Source organism: Colletotrichum tamarilloi, assembly GCF_030869305.1.
Source record: "Colletotrichum tamarilloi strain Tom-12 chromosome Unknown Scaffold_50.1, whole genome shotgun sequence".
Classification (NCBI taxonomy): Eukaryota; Fungi; Ascomycota; class Sordariomycetes; order Glomerellales; family Glomerellaceae; genus Colletotrichum; species Colletotrichum tamarilloi.
This window is the reverse complement of record NW_026849433.1, coordinates 19,653-41,586: the sequence shown is the minus strand read 5'-3', so window position 1 is coordinate 41,586 and position 21,934 is coordinate 19,653. Positions and strand designations below refer to the sequence as shown.

The following is a 21,934-nucleotide window of genomic DNA, read 5'->3' as shown; positions in this document are numbered from 1 at the left end:
TAAGAATGGTAAGAGAATATGCTGCGTGGAAGTTGGAGGTTGGTGATATTTGCGCGGGTCTCTGAGCAATGTGATGTGGTGATGGAAGGATGGAAAGGTAAACAAATTCCGCGGTGAGGAAGGTGTAGAGATGAAGAGCGGACGAAATGAGAAGGATCGGTCCGCCCTGAGGTATTAAACATCCCTCCAACCTCCTTCTGACCGCCCTCCTGAGCCGTTTCTGAGGTAACCACCGCCTCATCAACGACCTCACGTCCACGTGAGGCGGTCACGCGTACGCGTTTCTCGTCAAAAGTTCAGGTGGAAGGAGCAGAGTGCCTCAGGTACCCAAAGGTGAGATGGTCAAGAAGGAGCAAATGGGTAAAGGGGCAAGAGGTGGCTCTCAGAAGGAACGTGAATAGTGTCAAAGGGAGAAGAGCAGGTGGATTCCTTGGATCAGAGGGGTCTGTGGGGTTGTTCTCTGCTTATCTTATTGACGACCCCGAGAAGGAGTAGGCCGTTCACGAAGATATCTGAGTATCTTCTTCTTCTTTTTCTTTTTTCTTTTTTGATTAAGTATGTAGCTGAACCTCAAGATGGGAGTTATTCTTCCCCAGAATGGCCCCCGATATCGTCTTCTCTCGAGTAAGGCATTCCTGGAATGGTGTCTACTGTTTCAAGCCTCAATTCCTGGCGTCTAAGGCCATATACAGAAGTAGAAGCTCTCACCTACTTGGCAAAATAGGAGCGTAGTCAGTCAATTTATGAAGAGAAAGAAACAGCGGACGAAGCATTGAGCGAGTGCTTCTTCACTCTAGTGCTCGAGAGCAGCGCTCTAATAATTATGATAATACATCCCTCAAGACTCGTGACATATCAACAGCAATAATGACTAATCGTTCATGAGTTCAAAAAACCAAAAGAGTTCACCCCCCCGGTGCTGAACTGGGGGCTACATCTCTGGTGCTCATGCTGGGACTCGAACTCGCTAAGCCTGTCGTCGAGTAGGCTGGTTGGCGTTTTGATTGTTGACCATGAACCGTTCCACCACCACACCACAGTTTGACCTGACCCCCGGCCTAAGGGGCGCCTGCTGCGCTGGTGACAGGAATTGGGTTGAGGGGGTAAATGAAGGCTTGTTGTTGTGTATTCAGGGCGGTATAGGCAGAAGAGGTATCGGATGAGAAGGTTTGTGATGTGGCTTGGAAAGGCAAGGCGCGGGTCAGGGTGGCTGACCTGGTAACCGTCGAGGTATGATCTTCGAACAATTTGACTCTGTCGAGTCTTTCCTATATTCTCTGTGGAAAGTCTGATGTTGGACATCTTTGACACGAGTCTAACCACTACGCTGTCTTGCTGGCCCTTTGCAAAGCCTTGCCAAAGTGCTCAACAAAATCAACACAGTCCACAAACGTATTATACAACGGCGCCGGCGCAACTCTGATGACATTGGGCTTCCTCTCGTCAATGACCACCCCAACCTCCTCAAAGTACTCCATCACACCATCCAACAGCCCATCCGCGAGCTTCAAACTCAACTGCGCTCCGCGCTCCTCGCTTACCGACGGCGTAATGATGCTGAACATATCGGAACCGAGCCAGTTCTGGAGCAGCACCTCCAGGAACGCCGTCAGCCGCTTCGACTTCTCACGCAGCGGCGCCATCCCGCCCGCGAGCTCAAACACCTCGAGCGAAGCGCACAGCGACGTGATGTCGAGCACGCTCGGGTTACTCAGCTGGAACCCGGCCGCCCCGGCCGCCGGGTGAAACTTTGTCGCCATCACGAAGCGCGAGCTCTTGTCATTGCCCCACCAGCCTCCGAAACGGTTCACGTAGCCCTTCTCGGAGTCGGCGTCCTCGACCGAGGTCGTGACGGCCGTGTGCCGCGCGTTGACGAACGCGCCGCCGATGCAGCCCGGCCCGCCGTTGAGGTACTTGTAGGTACACCAGGCCGCGGCGTCGACGTCCCAGTCGTGGAGGTGCAGCGGGACGTTGCCGACGGCGTGGGCGAGGTCCCAGATGATGGGGATGGCATGCTTGTGCGCGAAGGCGGTGATGGTGGGGATGTCGAGGAGCTGGCCGGTGTAGTACTGGATACCGGGCAAGAGGATGAGAGCCGTGTCTGCGGCGTGGGCCTCGATGATGGAGAGGATGTGTTGGGTTGCGAGGGTTGGTTCTACGGCGGTTGAGGGGGGCTCAATGCAGACCATTGACGTTGACGGGGAGAGGTCATGGTGTCTGATTTGGGTCTCCACGACGAACTGTATGAGCTGTTAGTGCCATTCCCTTGTCTAAGTTTGCGGAAAAGAGCTGACTTACATGGTCACTCGGAAAGGCCTTGCTCTCCAGGATTATCTTATGCCTGCCGTCCTTCTTGGGCTTGTAGAAGGCCGACATGAGAAGATGGAGGTTTGCCGTCAGAGTCTGCATCACGACAACCTCGGATTCCTCAGCGCCAACAATGGGGGCCATCATCTTAGCCGCCCTGGCGTCTACGTCGAGCCATGTCGGCAACGGGGAGTCTTCCAAAGGCTTGAAATGTCCCTGGACACCCTGCATCGCCCAGGTGGACAGATACTGCTGTATCCTCTCGGCGGTGCGCTTAGGCTGCAGACCGAGAGAGTTGCCGCAGAGGTAGGTGCATTTCTGCTGACCGGCCTCTGATGTGGCAGAGCCGTCCTCTTTTCCTTGGGGAAGGATGTTAGCTCCAAAATCTAGAGTCTAGAGGCATTGAGGGTGAGGAGTAGCATATGAAGGAGTTAGGGAGAGTGAGAATGAAGGGAGCTAGGTGTCTCCTGATGAAGTAGAATGATGCCTCCAATTGCTGACCTTTCTTGGCAAGGGTCTTGCTGGTGATGTCTTGTTTCGTGGGGATGACGAACTCGTCCCGCGTGTGCCTCAGCGCATCTTCCTGATCCAGGGCCTCGGCGCGTTGCCTGATGGAAGCGTCGAGGAGAGGGTCCATATCGGGTGAGATAGTGTGGATGACCTTTGACTAAGATGAGGTAGGATAACCTCCTGCTCCGACCTTGGCTTGAGGTTCGAGAGAGGGATTGAAGCGGGGGGTGGGGAAATCGAAATGGCCGTCAATGTGTCTTGGGATCTACTCTCTCTCGGGTTCACCTTGAATAGCAGTGTCGCAGTAACCCTTGATCGTGTGTATCAAGATCCTTGAATTCAATGAGCTGGCCTCAATATCCTGCGTTTACGGCTTACAAGATGATGCACGTTGGGTCAGAGGTAGTGAGGTCAGCAGTGTTTTCCAACCAAAAACACGAGTGAAGTCATGATGCTCCATTGAATAATTCCCGCGCGTGCGCCCATCCTCCAATGAGGGGTTCGGATGGAGCTCCGGCTGGCGGGGCCACGCCGTGCAGCTGGCAACGTTCACCACCACCTTCCATCTTTTGTGACCACCGAGTGACCATCACCACGACCACAATCACTTGAAGTTGGATGACTGTGTGGATAGGTACCTGAACTTGGGATGGAGCTGCCCACTCAGAGACCAAGGGAGCATCAGGTGTTCCCACCATGTAAAACAGTTGGAGAGAGGGAGGTAGAGGTGAGACGATGGAGAAATCACTATTTCAGCATCAGAGGGGGAGAGGATCCTCTTTTTCTCCAAAAACTTATGGTTGGGTGGACCTTGAAAAACTTGGTGATGTATCGTGATGCCGAAATCAAAGATGTGAATTCGATTAAATCAAGGTACTTTCCTTCGATCCTTGACATGTACCTTGCCCAAGTACCCTATACTTCGTCTAACTGTGTCAATGTACACTTACTTGTACCGGCATATATCTCACAAGTTTCAAAATATCAAAAACCTGCATCGTGACAATCAAAGAAAGAAAAAAAACTTCTGTTCCATTCCATCATCATCAAAAACAACAATAACGTGCTCGAGCTAAACGCCTCGGATTACGAAATATGGGAGTTTTCATTACCCCCTCAAAACCCCGGTATTACCCCCTCATTACCCCATAGACTGGCCACATGCGGGGTTTTGCTGACTCGTCCCTTGGCGACGACCCTCCGCAATCCGCGAGTCTGGGGGGGCACACGAGATCGTTTGGGTCCAGACAGGGCCTGGTCGGTACCTTGAGCCTCGAGGCGCAAGGTAAATCAGGTACGGACGGCGGCGGCGGGCTTGCGTCTTTGTCTCGCCCCTCCAAGTTTTGCCTGTTTCTCGTGGATGGCGGTACCTGATGGACTAGTCTTACACTCCATCCAGATGGAGTCCTTTTTGGGGAAAGGAGGACCACATGAATAGACCCAACAGAATACATACGAGTCTATACTATGTACGACTAGATGGAGAGGGTGGGAGGTGGAAGGTCAGGTAGGTAGCACGGGGTCGGACGGAGCCAGAAGACGAGTCCGTCACCCCCTCCTCCCCGTGCGCGTCCGGGGATCCACGGCGGGTGATGCGGAGGACGAGGTGACTCTGCGACGGAAAATGGATGGTGGGAAGTATGCTGCCACACTCACCCTCCTCCGACGGAGTTCAGTGTTCCACGGAAGGAATCACGGCACGGGGTTTTTCGGCAGCTGCGGGCGCTAGGCGGGATATCAATGTACGAAGTATTCATACACAGCAGCAGCAGACTGACCGGGCTTACTTTCCTTGCAGATCCTGAAGCAAGTCTGGCCAGCCTAGGCCCGAGGAGGCCCGTTTCGAATTCAAGCCACGCTTTTCTTTCTTTCTCTCTTCGTTATCATCTGTTGTGACACGGAACTACTCTCTGTGGTTTCCCAGAATTAAGCAAGTCTTCCCAGAGCCATGGAAAGATAAGCACCGGGTGCCCAACCCGAACATCTTGGAAAGTTTCCCCTTGCTCGCCCGGGTGGTCGGATGATCCTCGCACTTTCGGGTTCTCCCCTTAGCCTCATGCAAGTTTTCTCTGCGGAGTGGTCGAAAGGGGGTGGGGGCGGGGGGGAGGACGACGGGCTGGTATGGGCTGGCTATGGAGGACTGAAGCCATACCTACGTAGAGTTATGGAAGTAGACGCCGCTTTGGTGACTTTTCTCACAATCGACCGATTACCTTACCCCGATGAAATAATGCTCTGCAAAAGGTAGGAGGGAAAGAGGGGACTGACAATGGAAGGAAGATGACGCTTTTCCCCGGCGGGTGTTCTGCATTGTACCTCTTTTTCCATCGAAACTCTGTAACCAATTACTAAAGATGGAATTTGGGAACGGAATGTCGCAGATTCAAGGACACGACATGACTAGGGTTGATTGGCGCTCTCCTACGAGGACAGGAAAGCCGCTGCACCTAACAATACACTCCGCGGGTTCTCTTGGCCGGAGTTTGACTTGACGTTGGGACAGTTTCGGGTGGAGACCCCGACCCTCCGACGTGATCGCCCAAAGTCGTGTGTATGGAGTAGGGGGAGGCTCTGCTTGGCTACCAACTTGTTCTATTTCATGTTCTTTCTGTGACGGGTCACCAGTACTACGATGGCTGGTCTTCCCTAGCCAATGCTATTCCGAGTTCTAGATAACAATCCAAGAGGCCTCCCCTCACGACGGGCGGAAACGGCGTGAAGATCCCGTCCAATAATGCCTCTGGGTTACTCAATTGGGAAGAGCCATTTTCTCTCCAGCGGCTCAACTCAAACTTTTTTTTCTGCCAGAGCAACACGCTCGAAAACTCGAAAAACAGAGCTATCTGATCGTGGTACCTTGCCGGATCGGAATGAATATACGCGGCTCGATGCGCCCGTCGATATGCACAATAGAGGAGGCCTCTCGTTTTTCTTCCCGTTGTGTATATCCAATCAACTAACAAGCGAAGAAAGAAAGAAAGGGCAAGAGAAGGGGGGGACTGGACGCATAGGTCAGGAACCCGGTCGGAAATATTTCTTACGTACTCGTACATGTTCGTGGCGGCCGGCAGTGAGTTTTGCACGATGCCGCAATTATTGCAACAGCTTTTGTAAACATTACGACAAGAAGCAAGGGGTCAGTGAAAAAGTCAAGCAGCAAACACAACAACACCCCCAGTATCGAAAAAAAAGACTTTATTGTATTGTGATTTTGTGGTTTGAATGTCTGGAAATAAACCAGAACCACTAATTAATCCTCGTTTCTATGTGTCATTAACTGCCTCTCTACACACCCCCGGACCCAAAACAGAGGTGAGGTCTTTCTCTCTCCATCGTGACCTGGGGCTGGAATGGTGCCATTGACCTAGAACCCCCGAACCGGGCTTGACGGGCCACCTGGCGCGGCGAAGGAAATTAAATAACGAAAAGTCGCATCGTGACCTTTCTCGGTTTTTTTTTTTTTTTTTCCTTTCCTTGGTCCGTGGTCGAGCTAGAGACTCGTGACGGCTGACTTGCCCCGAGCTTTCCCTGGGGAATGGGGAATGCAGAAAGGAGAACGGGACCTGGCAAAAATCTGGGGAAAGGCACCTTGGCAAGTGACGATCCGAGTTTTCCATCCCCTTGTGGCTGTGCTATTGGAGTCACGATCTCTTCACTCCTGTCAATAGCGACTAGAGGCGTTGTTGGGGTAAAGCGGTCTCCGGGACTCAACCCCCCTCTTTTTGGCAGCGGGAATGTGGACGTGTGCGTGCGTGCGTGTATGTGTTCCACACCTTGAGGTGTGAAGTCTAGAAGTCGGTGGACTGAAAAGGTGAATCGGGGTAAGGGACGGTGAGAGAAAGATCGTGACACATCGTGTCTCTTGACCCTTCCAATGGGGACATGGTTCACATCTCAACCTTTACAACTACGTGACTGAGCATCGAATCCACAGAGTCAGTCCTGAAAGTGCAGACTTGGACAATCCGTCCATTCCAGGCTTCCTGTCAAGTTTCCCCAAACTCTTACCCCATAACATCCACATGGTATATTAGTATGCAGGAAGGGGGAACAGCGCAGTGCTTGTTACTTTCCCGGAAGGAGGAGAGAAGAATCGAATTTGGACGAAACAAAAGGCCTTGTCAGACCGCGTGACGAAAGGAGTCTTGGGTTCAGGACCTCTGGAGACCGGCAGTGTTTTACAACGGCTTTTCCATTTGGTAATGGCGATGCGGGATCGCGGGGCATCAATTTGGATCGTCGGGGCCCCGGCCTGGGGTGGCTAGATTCTGTGGAATAGACTGTGTTGTTACGCAAGTCGAGACTCGAAAAGGGAGTGAGAGTATCGTGAGTTGTGAACACCATCCAAGGTACGGTACCAAAAAGCTGGGGTAAAGCAGAAGCAGAGGAAGCGCAAGCTGCAAGAGTCAGAGGGAACGGGGCATTGTCCAAACGAACTAGGTTTCCCATCATCCAGAGTCCTTCCCAACTTCCCCAATGGGGCCAGGTCGGACTGTCCCGTGGCCATCTCGGGGTCGCAACTGGCGCTGGCGCGGGCTGCACGATCAAGTAATCTGGGGGTAATGGAAACTCGACGATTCGGGGGCCCGGTCCCGTCGGTTGGCAGATGGAACAAACAACAGCCATGCTAGAGCGGCTGTGGGGAAAGGGAGACATCAGCCGCCGCGCTCCCGGGCCACTCGGGGCTGAAAGGGTCAAGGGCCATCCCCAACATTGTTGCCGTCCCGTGATCTTTTTACAGGCTTGACTGATTCTCCCTCGGATCTTGGACCCAGGGGTTCTACTTCTTGTCCTGGTCTAGACTGTTGTTGGGGGGCCTTCCTGGGCGTGCGTGTGTAAAAGGAGGGCTGAGCTGGTTGATCTATGTAGTTGTGCAGAAGATCTGGGGTAAGAGAAATGTGGAAAGCAGAGAGTCTCGGTTCCTAACGAGGTCGATGGAAGACAAGAGCGGGAGACTGGTGTTGTTTTTTCTGGGGGGGTTAGACAACTCGGTTCCTGTGTCCGTATCCAGTTGCGATTGATAGTCTTTGGACGAACATGGCTGTTGCTATTAGTGTCCATATTTTTGTTATGAGGTCTGAGCTGTTGCCGGCCGGGGGACTTGTTGTTATCATGCCGTGATTCACAAGGGGAGGTACGACGACTACGTACACAACAAAGAGGTAAATGTCGTATGTGTACTTGAGAAGATACATGAAGCCTCTTTGGATTAGGTACATTAGTATTGCGAAAGTAGGTATCGTGGGTATCTAGCATGGTACATGATCGGAAACCACTTACAATGGAACAAGGTACGACGAAGTTGGTTCTTTTTTCTGGGGCTTTAGAGGGGCAATGGCTGGGAAGTCGTCTCGAAGCAAGGCCGGCGCCTGACAAGCGGGCGTTTTGAGCTGCAACGCGAATAAGCGGTAAAACAGAGGAGGTACAGAGTACTCACGATTTGTTCAAATTTTCAAACGGGTTTCTTTACCCGCAGCGTGATAGACAGTATTCTTCAGAGTAATCTGCTTTCTTGTCCAAAGTACAGAGGTACCTTCGCTTACCGTCACCGGTCTTTTCGTAACGAGTCCTGTGCTTTGTTGGGAAAGAAACGCAAAAAGACATCATCTCGAGGGTACATGTCGTTTCGTCTGTACATAGAACGGCGGCTACCAGTGCCGAACTCTCGGGGCGTCTTGATAATGGGAAGGTGACTGACGAGATTAGAGAGTGCAATGCAACAGCAGAAGCAAGTTGACAACACAGCAAGCAGCAGGTCGGCGGGTAAACCGGGTACGCACAGGACGGCCCATGGAATGCTGTTTTGCGAGAGCTCACGGGATCCAAGGCCGCGCGCTGAGAGACCGGCCGCCCGGACGTGTGGCTCTGCTGGGCAATACCGATTTTGACACATTTGCCTGCGGTGAGTAAGACCTTATGCCTTGTTGAAGGCTATCGCCATCGGGTTTGGCTGCTTTGACTTGTCATTTTGGACCTGGCATCCGAGATGGCTCATCTTAGATCGGTTCTGTTATGCGCTCTTCTCTGCTTCATCCTTTCGTGCCCTCTCCCAAGTCCCAATCCAACCGGGCCGGTCATGTTGGGTAACACAGAAAAGTATGATATGAGGTTTGAAGAGACGTCGGGTGCCCGCTCCGACACTTGGACCTCGAATGAAAAGAGGTACCTGGCAAGGTATCCTTACGAATAGAGGATGCGAGAGAAAAAAATGCAAGAAAAAACTGGAAAGTGTACCGCTGCTGTGTGGATTGAAGAGCCTCGAATAGCCGTGACATGTAAGGAGAATTGCAGATACGTACACTGGCAAGTCTCTTGTACCTGCTTTCGGTCTTTCCCACGATGCCTTTTTGCAGAGAGAATAACCGAGAAAGAACGGCACAGGGAAGTACGGATACATCTGATGGGAAGAAGTATCTACGTACCGTTGGATACGTACCGTTGGAGGGCATCGTGGTCTTCCCAGTGGATGTTTGAGGCCTTGGTGGTTCCTTGGTGCCCCAAGTGCCCCTCCATTGGCGCATGTGATGTGCCCCATGTGGCAGCTCCCAGGCCTCACTGCTTCAGCTTCCGCCCCAGCTTCCCAGCCAAAAATGTCGCCTTACGCCGTCAGGTACGATGGGGCATACGGCAGCGATGAGGGTGAGCAAGTACCCTTTCCTCCTGTACCTCTACTCCAGGCGGACAGGCGGACCCAGGCCCGGGACGGTCGCACTCGCCAACACCACCACCGCCGCGCCGCCTTCGCCGCCAGGTACCGCAATACTTACGCAGTAGTACCTACCTTACTCCGTACCTACATACTTGGAGAAACTTGAGAAGGAATAGGTACCTTCCCGCCTCTCTCTTCCCTCGAGCTGTAAGCCTGTGATCCAATCAGCAAGGCTAATTGGAGTCTGCTGCCTACCCGAAACGGCTTAGCCCGGTTTCTGTTTGGTAATAGTTCGCCATTTGTGCTGCGGGTGAAGTCATCATCGTGATCCAACTCGTAGTAGACACTGGACGAGAAGCCACGGGAGCTTCGTTCGAAAGGGCGAGAGCTGCAAGGATGCATGTCGACGTGCTTCCCCTGGAGGCCCTGGAGGGTGGAAAATATGCAAAATTTCCTTCACAACGTCTCCCGTCTTTTGCGAGTCACCTGCCCGGTCAAGGGGGGTGTGTGTGTACATGGAAGAAGGGACTTGGAGAGACGTACTCTTGTAGGAGGGAATTAGAAGAGAGAAAAAAGTTCGACTGGGAAAAGAATGGCCGGCATTGATTTCTTGCAGTCAGAAAAGCATTCGTCGCCGTCGTCGTTGTTGTTGTCAAGTCATCAAGTACCTGTGAGTATAAAGCCTTGAGCCGGGCCTCTTGGATCGTGAGTTTCTCAGTTCCTGATCGACTTTGCTTTTTCCTCATCCTCATCTTCATCCTCGTCTCCTCCTCCCCCTTTCAAGAGCCTCAACTAAAGCTCGAGGTTAGACAACTTCACCCAACAAGCAGCATTTACCCGCTTGCTGTTACTCTTTGCCTACATCCCTCCCTCACGCTCTGGCTTCGTTCCTACTGGCCAAATAAGACCTGCCTTATCTCTCAATCTCTGAGCCACCACAAAGGTAAACAACATACACACGCAGCTCTCCCGTCTTTCTCTTCACCAATCCCAAATTGCGTCCCTCACCGTGTCCGCCTATGGGCTCCCTATCTCGCGTCAGCCACACACCTGTAGTACACAGCCCAGCCAACAGCCGTCAGCCAGCTCTCTCAGCAACCGGCCCGGCGGCGTGGTGTTCTGTTGTGTCGCCCCCAATTGCTGCTCTCTTGCTTGTGCCTTTCAAGTTTCCACCACCCCAGGCCCGTTCACAGCCCTGTGGCCACGGCTGCTACGACCTTGTCCGCCCGCCTTGCTGCTATTTTCAGCTGAAGGCAGCAAAAAACGAGTCGATACGGGAGCGCTAACTCTCACTCAGTTCAGGGTCCCTTATCTCTCAGAAACCCGCCCCTCGGTGTTGCCACATCCACATCTCACCAAGTCACAGACTGAATTTCTGGTATCTTTGCTGAACCAGGATCTGGATCTGACGAAACAACTTCTCTCACTCTGAATTGCCATCACTTCCTTCTCGAATCCAGCGAGAAAGATTCCAGGCCCCTCTTGGCCGCAGGTCGCAACCCCACCGGCATTCCAACCAAGGCCAGAACCTCTGACCCAGACGTAACCGATCGACCCAAACCCGGTCCTCGATTTCAGTTCTTCACCCCCTGGGGCTTGAGCAAAACTCACCAAAAAGGTACCAGCTACCAGCGAATTGACCCCAAGCCGGTCGGATGGCTGTGTTGCCCGGGATTCCCATCATCCACCTTTACGTCAATTGACGCATTCTCGATCACCCTCTTCTTGTTCTCTCTGACTCTCGGGGTTGTAACAAACACAAGAGAAGAAAAAAAGGTACATTGCTCCCCCCGTACCTGAAAAGCTGAATAAGATTTGCCCTGGCCTTCCATATTACAACAAGTCATGGGCAATAGCTTCCACAATTCCAATACGGGACGTCCTGCTGACCACTAGTCGCGCTTACAAGGAAACTCCCTCTCGCTCTGCCCGCGGTTGCTTTCCTCTTTACACAGGAAAACACGTATATATCGGCCTCTTCTAGGTTTTGAGATACTTCGTCCTCGAACCTTTCCTGCCACGCCCACGCCCCCCTTCTTATCATCCGCTGCCTCCTTTCATCCCGTCTTCATCTGTCAAAAACAGCCTGTTCTTGCCATTGGCTTGTGAGACAACCCACGGCTCCTCTGTCATTCACCACCACCACCACCACCACCACCACCACAACCGTCAACAACAAAGCTCAGGCCAAGCACCTTACCGTCAAAGTGCCCCGCCGGATCACCTCTCCGAGACTTTGACATCAGTCACTCACCTCGGCTTCACCTACACTAGATTCCACGTCCTACTTAACAAACACCACGCCCCGCGATATCTGCACTCCTCCCCGGAACCAGACATCGTGTCTCTCATCCTCTATCTTTTCCCTATACCCCTATACCGATCAACCGACCAACAGTCGGCAAGAAGCAGCTATCCGAGCCCATTGTTAGCTCTGCATCTGCTTTCCTACCTGATCCCGTATATCTGAATCGGATCAGCATCGCGCTAGTCTACCGAAGACGCAAGGTACGCCCGCCCGAGTTCACCTCCCCCAACTCCAAATTCCCATGCCCTCTCACCTCTCGTTGGCTCCCCCTGCCCATCCCTTATCAGTCCACCCATTGCACGAGCCTACGGCGGTGAAGCTTCAATGCTCCCGTTGCTCTCTCGATTCCTACCTTTGCGCGCGATTCCATTTCCACAACACAGCACTTCTGTTCTACCTTGCGGGCCCTGTCCAATTCCCAGACCGCATTGTCCAGAGCAAGAAAGCCTGCTCTAGATCCCCACGATCCATTGACGGTCCCGGTCGTCGCAATCAAACGTAACGGGCGCTCGACAAAGCTGTCCTGCCAGCAGTCTGACACTGACTCACAAACATCATGTAACTTTTCCTGGTTGCTGCGATGCCTCGTTGTCCCCGTCAACATACTTAGACCCTGGGGACGCCCATCCTGACACTCGTCTTCCTCTCCCTCTTCACCACAAACCGTCTCCCGCCATAATCACGCTACTTCTTCCTGCCATCTTGTTGATTCGCTACTCGCCACAATGTTGGCCTTGTCAATCAATACTGACCTTCCTACCATGGATAGGTATTCTTCAGAGCCAGACCCCCTCGAAGAAATCAGCGACATCATGGCGACCGCCGCCCCTCCTCGTAACAAGATGCTGGGCCAGGTTCAGGCCGACTCAGCAGAGAGCAGCCGTGGCCCCTCTCCCCAGCCAACACATTTCAGCTTGCCCATGGCTTCTCGCTCAAATGGCAACGGCCACAGGGTTTTGAGGTCAGCAACAGTTGGCTACATTGCGCCGACTTTTGTTGGCAAGCAAGAGCAGATGGAGCAGGGTGAGTTTGTTGTTGTCCAGGAACCAAGTCGAGGGCGTCACTAACACGCGCAAAACTAGTCAAGGAGCTCATCAAGAGCAACGGATGGATCCCAGAAGCTCTGATTGAGGAGCAAGTCACATGGTTCTACGACGAGCTCGGCATCGACGATGTCTACTTCAAGATTGAAGTTCCCGAGGTCATTGCCAGCCAAATCACATCTCTGTACGCCGCCAAGGTGGCCGCTTTCGCCCGCGAGGACAAGCGCGAGGAGATCAGACTTGACATGGAGGCGCATGATCATGCCATTTACATCGACACGAGCGAGCCCGGCAGGACGTCCATTGCTGGACCCCGCTACGAACAGCGCCTCGAGGCCAAGTATCTTGACCATGTTGGCAAGACCAAGTTCCGTGTAGAGACCTTCCGCTCTCCTGGAGTTCTGGGCGCATCACCAACCTCTAAGGCCACCCTGCGCTGCTACTTCGTCTACCAATGTCTCTTCAAGCAGAGCCCTGAGACAACGGACCCTCACGAGACCCGTTTGGAGGTCATTGCCGACAACGGTTTCTTGCAGAAGGCCACCAACAACACCAAGCAGATCTACCAGGAGATCATTGATCTCGCGGTCAATAGAACTGGCCCCGTCATTGAGGTCTTCGACATTGAGGGCTCTCCTGAGAAGCGCTTGGTCATTGCCTTCCGCTCTCGTACTGCCCGTGGCCTGTTCTCGGCTCTCAGTGACCTGTACCACTACTACGGCGTCACCAGCTCCAGAAAGTACGTGGAGCAATTTGCCAACGGTATCACGGTCATGAGTATCTACCTTCGTCCCGCTATGAACATCGAGGGTAACTTCCCATCGTTGGACCAGTCGATCCACCAGATTACCAAGGAGATCTCCCTGCTGTACTGTATTCCCCAGAACAAGCTGCACTCTCTCTTCACTGCCGGTGAGCTGAGTCTGCAAGAGACCGTTTACGGCCACTGCGTCTGGGTTTTCATTCAGCACTTCCTGAACCGTTTGGGTTCTGAGTACATCTCCCTGTCAGAGATCCTGGACCCTAAGAACCAGGCTCACACAGCACTTCTGTCCAAGCTGAAGCGCCGTCTGAGGACGGAGACTTTCACTCCCGACTACATTCTGGAGATCATCCAATCGTACCCGGGCCTTGTTCGCGCCCTCTACGCTTCTTTTGCCTCGGTGCATCTTGCCGTCGGACCCGACTTTGACCGTCACTTCATCGCCCCTACCCCGGCCATTGAGGTCTTGTCCGATGCCAAGCTCAAGGAGCGCATCACTCGCGATGTTTCCAACGAGCACGAGGAGATGGTCATGACCGCCTTCCGGGTCTTCAACAACGCCATTCTCAAGACCAACTACTTCACTCCCACCAAGGTTGCCCTGAGTTTCCGCCTGGACCCCTCTTTCTTGCCTGAGATCGAATACCCCAAGCGCCTCTACGGCATGTTCCTCGTCATCGGCGCCGAGTCGCGCGGTTTTCACCTGCGCTTCAAGGATATTGCCCGCGGTGGTATTCGCATCGTCAAGTCTCGCAGCAAGGAGGCTTACGGCATCAACGCCCGCAACCTGTTTGACGAGAACTACGGCCTGGCCAGCACCCAGCAGCGCAAGAACAAGGACATTCCCGAAGGCGGTTCCAAGGGTGTCATCCTTCTTGACCCCAAGATGCAAGACCGCGCCGAGGAGGCCTTTGAGAAGTACATTGACAGTATCCTCGACCTTCTGCTCCCTGCCCAGACTCCCGGCATCAAGAACCCGCTTGTGGACCTGTACGGCAAGGAGGAGATCATCTTCATGGGACCCGATGAGAACACGGCAGAGCTCGTCGACTGGGCTACTGAGCATGCTCGCGCCCGCGGCGCACCCTGGTGGAAGTCATTCTTCACTGGCAAGTCGCCCAAGTTGGGCGGTATTCCCCACGACACTTACGGCATGACGACCCTGTCTGTCCGTGAATACGTCAACGGTATCTACCGCAAGCTCAACCTCGATCCCTCGACTGTGAAGAAGATGCAGACCGGCGGTCCCGATGGTGACTTGGGCAGCAACGAGATCCTTCTCAGCACCGAGAAGTACACTTCCATCGTTGACGGATCTGGTGTTCTCGTTGACCCCAACGGACTTGACAAGCAAGAGCTTCTCCGTCTTGCCAAGTCAAGATCCATGATTGTCAACTTCGACATGTCCAAATTGTCCAAGGATGGATACCGCGTGCTGGTTGATGACAACAACATCAACCTGCCCACTGGAGAGTTTGTCTCCAACGGCACATCTTTCCGCAACACCTATCACTTGCGCGATACTGGTCTCACCGACTCCTTCGTTCCCTGCGGTGGTCGTCCCGAGTCCATTGACTTGATTTCGGTTAACAAGATCATCAAGGACGGCAAGTCGACCATTCCCTACCTGGTTGAGGGCGCCAATCTCTTCATCACTCAGGATGCCAAACTCCGCTTGGAAGAGGCCGGCTGTATCCTGTACAAGGATGCCAGTGCCAACAAGGGCGGTGTCACGTCTTCCTCCTTGGAGGTTCTTGCTTCGCTCTCGTTCGACGACGAGAACTTTGTCAAGCATATGTGCCACGACGCCAAGGGCCAGGCTCCTCAATTCTACAAGGACTACGTCAAGTCTGTCCAGGCAAAGATTCAGGAGAACGCCCGCCTTGAGTTCGAGGCCATCTGGCGCGAACACGAGCAGACCGGTGTTGCCCGCAGCACCCTCTCCGACAACCTGTCCAACGCCATCACCACCTTGGACGAGGAGCTCCAGCACTCCGATCTCTGGAAGAACGAAGCCATCCGTCGCTCGGTCCTCCAGGACGCCCTCCCCAACCTTCTTCTGGAGAAGATTGGCCTCGACACTATCATCGAGCGCGTCCCCGACTCCTACTTGCGCGCCATCTTCGGCAGCTACCTCGCCTCGAGGTTCGTCTACCAGTTTGGCAGCCAGCCTAGCCAGTTTGCTTTCTACGACTTGTAAGTTTTCCAGCGCCCTTCAATCCATTGAACATGATTCTAACCTTCTACTTAGCATGGCCAAGCGTATGGCGAGCGTCAAGCAGTAATCTTTTTTTCGAGTGTTTTTCAATCAGGCGTGTTTCTGTTTTCCCTGCATGATAATGGGTATTGGAGAATTGGATAAGTGATTTCGTGCTTCCTGGCATATACACGCATGGGTGGTGCGAAAGAAAAGACAGAGAGAAAAAGGAACATCATGACACGGCAGTAAAAAATTGAGCAAAGGACCATAGTCCACGCTTAGATGGTGGATGAATTGCATACTAATAGGAGTTATCGGGCATGGTTATCAGATGGTTTGAACCTGATGGTCGAGAAGATCACAGCAGTTATTCAATGAGACTTTTAAACCTCAGTTTGGCGTTTTCTCCTTATCTTGATCCTCATGAATTTACTTCTCAGGCTCAGCTTGCATATGTTTGAGCTTTCCATCCTGCATCCATGGCACTACTGCTTGTAGGGGCGCGAGTTGATATCGTGAAGCCGCCTTTCGGTAGACGTGATGTGGGTTCGATCGGCCTCACAAATTTGCCGATGATTGATGGCATGTTTTCCCGTACGGGATGGTAGTCTACGGAAGACCTTGGAAACCTTGTAACCTACAGAGGGCCAGGATTGAGTTCTATCCTACCACAAGAATCAATACCTGGCCATAACGGATCCGGAACGAAGAGAGCAGAGGACAGATATAACCTCTGACGTCCACAGCTGAAGAGATGAACGTAGAAACACGGAAGCAAAGCAGGGCATGTTGTTGATTAAAGGATTGGAAGGACATGCGGATCTACTTCCACGCCCTCTCTCTCACGCCTACCTTGTAGCATAACCTTGCCCCCCCCCCTTCCCCTCCCCTTCCCCCAGTCAGTCTTCCATACCACACTACCGAACTCAGTGTGGTGTATCCAAACTGTCGGGACGGCCCCTGTGACCACTCGGTCCGCTCCGAAGGGGGGAGAGGGGAGGAGCTTCTTGGGATGGGTAGGATAGGCGGGCTGTAAGTGCTGGGGGCTGAAAAACTGAGATAGGGCGAGACTGGAAGGCGTGGGGGTTCATTTCCATATAAGTACACACCCTTTTACCTTTGTCCCCCCCCCCCCCCCCCCCCCCCCCCCCGCGCCCCCCCGGGCGCCTCCCCTGAGCAGAGAGGGAGGTGGGGCAGGGGGGGGGGGTTGTTTTCAGAAGACCTCAAGGTTCCCCCCCTTTTTCTCTTCCCCCCCCCCCCCCCCCCACGGCCTGCGCGGATCCCCGGAGATCTTTCAATGAGAGAGAGAGAGGTTTTCGGCGCTTTGCTCCGATGCGGGCGGAGCCGATCCGGCTTGAGATCCGAGAACTCGGCAACATGTTTTTTTTTTTTTCTTTTCCTTTCTCTCCTATCAGATGAATATCTGGTCATGAACGCGGTTGAACTGGGTGACGATGGTACAGGTACAGAGGGAGAAGCCTGGTCAATCCAAACTGTTTTCAATTTCTATGCCACTTGATATAAGTTTTCTAGCTTAGCTTCAGATCCCTGGATCAACATATGCCCAAACATTGCAATTTTCTTTTTCCCCTTCATGAAGTCTAGATCCCTCCCATGACGACCTTGTACCTGATTAATATAGTTCCCACTTCTAAACAACCCTCAAACAAGATATACCGCGGGGGAGACGGGTAGCACGCAAGAAACGAGCGGGTGAGTCAAATATGTGGACGCAAGACTCTAGTGCGTCTCGGCCCACGCGCGGAACCATTCCAGGGCCTCGGGGTTAGCGACGCTGGCGTTGGTCTTGACGTCCATGCCGGAAAGGATCTGCTTGACGGCAACTTCGATCTTCTTCCCGTTCCCCGTCTTGGGGATCCCGCCGCCAGCCTCTTCAATAACACCAGGAACATGCCTGGGGCTCAACTCCCTCCGAATCACACTCTTAATCTTGCCCCTCAGCTCGTCGTCAAACGCGCGGCCCGCGACGGGAACGACGAACAGACACACCGTCTCGTCGGCGTCCGTGGCGCGCCGGCGCCCGACGCAGACGGCATCCTCCACCTCGGCGGCGAAGAAGCGCGTCAGGATGTTGTAAATCTCCGCGGACCCGAACCGCACGCCCGCGGGCTTGAGGACGCCGTCGGAGCGACTGAGCATGACGAGCGAGCCCGTGGCCGGGTTGGGGATCTTGATGAAGTCGCCGTGGTGCCACACCGCGCCCTTTACGCCGCAGACGTCGGCGAAGCGCTCGAAATAGGCGGCTTTGTATTTGTTGTCGCCTCCGGTGCCGAAGAAGGTGAGGGGCTGGCAGGGGAAGGGGCGGATGCAGATGAGGTCGCCTGGGTGGGTTGGGTCCGGGAGGGGGTCGCCCGAGAGGGAGTCGACGGCGCGGATGGCCATGCCGAGGCCCGCGCACTGGATCTCGCCGACGCGGACGGGGAGGAGGGGGCAGGGGGCGCCGAAGAGGGAGATGATGTCTGTGCCGCCTGTGATGGAGGCGAGGTTGACTTTGGCGGGGAAGGCCTTGTAGACGAAGGAGAAGGTGGAGGGCGGAAGGGGGCTGGCGGTGGAGTAGATTGCCTCGAGGGCGGAGAGGTCGATGCCGGGCTCGTTTACGGGGTAGACTGCGTTGGCCTCGAGGGCGGTGAGGTAGGCGGCCGAGGTGCCGAAGTGGGTGACGCGAAGGTCGGAGAGGAGGCGGGGGAGGGAGAGGTGGCCGTGGGGTTTAAAGGGGGAGCCCGAGTAGAGGACGAGAGTGGCGCCGACGGCGAGGGCGGAGACGGACCAGTGCCACATCATCCACGAGGTTGTGGTGTAGTAGAGCATGCGGGACTTTGCGGTGAGGGAGCCGTGGAGGGCGTGTTCCTTCTTGTGCTGGATGAGGGTGCCGAGGGCGGTGTGGACGATGGCCTTTGGCAGGCCGGTGGTGCCGCTGGAGTAGAGGATGTAGAGAGGATGTGAAGGCGGAAGCTGCTCAAACTTGAGAGGCTCATCGGGAGAGCTTGGGTGAAGATGTTAGCAGGATGCAGTAAAGAGGCTTCTGGTGAGTTTTTCCAGGCGTTGATGATGACTGACCTTTGGAGGAACGACTCGTACTCATCAACTGCGACGCCTGTTGCTCTCAGGCCGTCAATGGCAAGGTCGCATGCAACATTGTTGATGACAATCACGAGCTCGAGGCCCTCAGGCATCAGGGCCTTGACGATCTCCTCCGTCTTGTCGGTACTGCTCCACTCCTTGCCGTTGTACACGGTGCCGTTGTCGGCGAAGAGGACCTTGGGCCCGATTTGCGCAAGACGGTCCAACACTGCGCTGACACCATTGTCGGGGCTAATACCAGTCCAGATGGCGCCTACAGAGGCAGCAGCGAGAGCGGCAATGATGGCCTGGACGTGGTTGGACACGAAGCCGGCAACAATGTCGTTGGGCTTAACGCCGTGAGCCCGGAGGCCGGCGGCGCATCGGCGGACGGCGTCTCGGAGCTCGGCCCATGTTGTGGAGACGGAGGGGCCGAGTTCGGTGGTGGTGATGGCTGCGACGGATGTGGGGTCGACAGCGACGTTGGCGGGGAAGAGCAGGTTCTCGGCAAAGTTGAGACGGGCTCCTGAGAAGAAGCCTGGACGCGGGTACATGGGCGCGTTGAGCGGCAGGACCTAAGGGCGTTGGCCCATCGGGCCGGATCAGCTATTGGTCTGGGAAAAGTGAGATTGAGGTGATCTTTGGAGGGGCAGCACGGGCGCCGGTATAGGAGGGGGAAGGCGTTGAGATGGGCAAATCGGCATTCCCATGGGCTAGACAATGGCTCATGGCATGACTCAATTGCTCGGGGATGATGGTCATGCAAAAGCTGTATGCCATGACCACATAGCTGTCCGCCTCACTCGAGGCAGTATCAAGGTTCTTGATGGGCGTCCTGACGAGGGTTCAAGACACTGGTGAGGACCATGGATGGCATTGGCGACTTTGATGGTGTCTCCCTCTGGCTGTTGCTCGCTGTCTCTGGCACTCGCGTAGAGTTTGAGCCCTTCCTCTCAGACTGATGTCACACAACCTCCTTCTCTTTTACCTTCTGCCTGCTATCTTTCAAGATTGGCAGTCAAGGCGCGCCAAGCATAAGTAGGGCAAATAGAGGATGAGGTTGAGTTGAGTTTGGGGTGAGTTGACGACTAGCATTGGCCCAGCGTACCTTGTCGAAGGGCTTAGAGGCGGTGATGCCCACAGAATGCCAGACCTCCTCCCAGAACTCTGCCACGTTTTCGACGGACCACTTGTAGAGACCGGGGTAGTCTGCCAGTTCGAGTCCATACTTTTGATTCACCCGGAGAAGAAACGCCCACATGGGAGTCGAGGTGGGGTCCGGGTGCCGCCAGAGCTCGTTGCGCGTGACACTGGTGATGGTCATGCTGGGCGGATTGATGAATTGGAGGGAATTGAGACGATGAGAGACGGAAGAGGCAGTCGGTGCTCTCAAAATGGGACCTAGATGTTGGGTATCACGGCGACGATGGTGGTCAAGTTAAAAAGGGGGAAGAAAATGTTTTCGAAAATTGTGTGCAGCACCGCGCCAAAGTGAGAGTCGAGAGATTCCGGCCAGAGTGGAGGGAGAAGAGTTGGGCCGTCGCAATCCGAGGATGCAGTTCCGCAGGAAGATTCCGAAAAAGGGTTGAGGACGCAGTACCAGAACAATCTGCTGGACCGGAGTCCGGGGGTGGGGGTGGAATCTGCTGCACCGCACATCGGCGAGGGAGGGCAAGCAGCTCATCGTCAGCTTAGTCTGCTTGGTCCAATTTCCACATCAACTCTTCTTTTCTCAGATACTGTGTGTGGCCAGCTGACTGTGCTTCCGTTTCGCATTGGAGCTCGGTCATGGCTCGTTGCTCGCCTGTTCTTGTCTTCGGAGAACCTTTGACGAACCTCGACATCTCAAACACCGCAGTTCATGGACGCTCTGCTGAGAACGAGGACCGTGGTGAACTGTGCTCTGCCTTAGCTAAGGTACCCGTGGATCATGGACAGTAGTCGTGCTGTTTGACGCTGTACCTGCATCTGGTAAAAAAAGACTGGTACGACAGGCGAGCCTGTAGTGTACGGAGTAAGCTCTAGAACTAACAACAGAGCACTTGCAGACGCTCCCCACAGTCCAGCTCATCGAGGCACATGAGGCTATGCAGGGCACACCTTGGCAAGGACCTTCACGGCTTCAGGCACTTGAGCGAGGCGTTCATGGCATTGGGAACCCAGAGACTCGCCCATTCCGCTCTGTGGCTGGTGCACCAATGCGCCCCCCTCCTCTACCCTCCCCTTCGATGCGTCTCGTTGGACTCGATCAGTGTTGCGCTATCGCTGTCGCTTCATATCGATAACGTTGTCCAAGCGGACTGGGAAGACGTCTCAGAACGGGACCCAATGCTGGGGAGAAGCCTGCAAGTCGACGGGCCTCAATCAAAGATGGTGCAGTGACAGCTCACACAATCCCACAGTCGAGGACCTTGTTACACGGGTAAACAAGCACTGCAGACGGGAGATTGTGTGAAATGTCATTGGCCGCACCCAAGATTCCTAGTATCATAATCTGGCGAAACCGCAACACGCGATTCGGTCATCGAAGAGATCGAGATGGCCAACAAATGTCACCAAGGCCTCGGGAGACTAGCCGATATGCCGTACGTTGCAGGTGGGTCGATGACTGCTATTGAAGATTGAAGGGTCGCGGAGAATACAAACGTGTAACAAAGAAGCAACGGCATATCGTCAAGCCGTTGATGGAAATTCGAGTCTCGAATTAAATGACCATTCGTGCTGTCCCATTTCGAGCTCGTGTTACCCAACGTTGTGTCCCAAGTCAACGGTCAAAAAAGCGAGACATGCGCTGCGCCTCTGGTTCGTTCGACCCATTGCCAACTGGCCATCCGAGCGCCTTGGTTGCTTTTCTCTCTCTTTGCCTTCTGCAACGTCTTGCTTCCATCGCCAAAGTCGAGGGCGCCCTGTGCACGCAGAATATGGTTATGCGATGGGACCTCACGTAGAAACTGTTCAGCCAAGTGAGTGCCTTGAGTGCCTTGATTTGCTGGGGTCAAGTCACTTGTTGAACCGTCGGTGAAGCCGACTGGCAGGGCAAACGATGCTCCATTATGTCCAAGGCACTAGTGGA

General features: G+C 54.2%; 7 protein-coding genes across 7 annotated transcripts; 2 read left to right on the top strand and 5 right to left on the bottom strand.

Annotated features, from left to right (window-relative positions):
* Positions 1-1,322: 1,322 nt before the first annotated feature.
* On the bottom strand, positions 1,323-2,944 carry CTAM01_10593 (kynureninase; the record flags this gene model as incomplete). The annotated part of the gene is made up of 3 exons (XM_060526608.1): positions 1,323-2,240; positions 2,299-2,666; positions 2,809-2,944. The coding sequence occupies 3 exons, from the start codon at positions 2,942-2,944 to the stop codon at positions 1,323-1,325; spliced, it is 1,422 nt and encodes a 473-aa protein (XP_060378703.1).
* A 1,799-nt stretch (positions 2,945-4,743) lies between these two features.
* Positions 4,744-4,875, bottom strand: CTAM01_10592 (uncharacterized protein; the record flags this gene model as incomplete). The annotated part of the gene is made up of 1 exon (XM_060526607.1): positions 4,744-4,875. The coding sequence occupies one exon, from the start codon at positions 4,873-4,875 to the stop codon at positions 4,744-4,746; it is 132 nt and encodes a 43-aa protein (XP_060378702.1).
* Positions 4,876-5,444: 569 nt separating this feature from the next.
* Positions 5,445-5,870, bottom strand: CTAM01_10591 (uncharacterized protein; the record flags this gene model as incomplete). Its single annotated transcript, XM_060526606.1, has 1 exon — positions 5,445-5,870. One exon carries the CDS (start codon positions 5,868-5,870, stop codon positions 5,445-5,447), a length of 426 nt encoding a protein of 141 aa, XP_060378701.1.
* Positions 5,871-6,882: 1,012 nt separating this feature from the next.
* Positions 6,883-7,443, bottom strand: CTAM01_10590 (uncharacterized protein; the record flags this gene model as incomplete). The annotated part of the gene is made up of 1 exon (XM_060526605.1): positions 6,883-7,443. One exon carries the CDS (start codon positions 7,441-7,443, stop codon positions 6,883-6,885), a length of 561 nt encoding a protein of 186 aa, XP_060378700.1.
* A 5,056-nt stretch (positions 7,444-12,499) lies between these two features.
* Positions 12,500-15,865, top strand: CTAM01_10589 (NAD-specific glutamate dehydrogenase; the record flags this gene model as incomplete). Its single annotated transcript, XM_060526604.1, has 3 exons — positions 12,500-12,797; positions 12,857-15,776; positions 15,832-15,865. 3 exons carry the CDS (start codon positions 12,500-12,502, stop codon positions 15,863-15,865), a joined length of 3,252 nt encoding a protein of 1,083 aa, XP_060378699.1.
* A 1,655-nt stretch (positions 15,866-17,520) lies between these two features.
* Positions 17,521-20,185, bottom strand: CTAM01_10588 (acetoacetate-CoA ligase; the record flags this gene model as incomplete). Its single annotated transcript, XM_060526603.1, has 3 exons — positions 17,521-18,784; positions 18,859-19,436; positions 19,970-20,185. The coding sequence occupies 3 exons, from the start codon at positions 20,183-20,185 to the stop codon at positions 17,521-17,523; spliced, it is 2,058 nt and encodes a 685-aa protein (XP_060378698.1).
* A 755-nt stretch (positions 20,186-20,940) lies between these two features.
* CTAM01_10587 (uncharacterized protein) lies at positions 20,941-21,243 on the top strand (the record flags this gene model as incomplete). Its single annotated transcript, XM_060526602.1, has 1 exon — positions 20,941-21,243. One exon carries the CDS (start codon positions 20,941-20,943, stop codon positions 21,241-21,243), a length of 303 nt encoding a protein of 100 aa, XP_060378697.1.
* Positions 21,244-21,934: the final 691 nt, after the last annotated feature.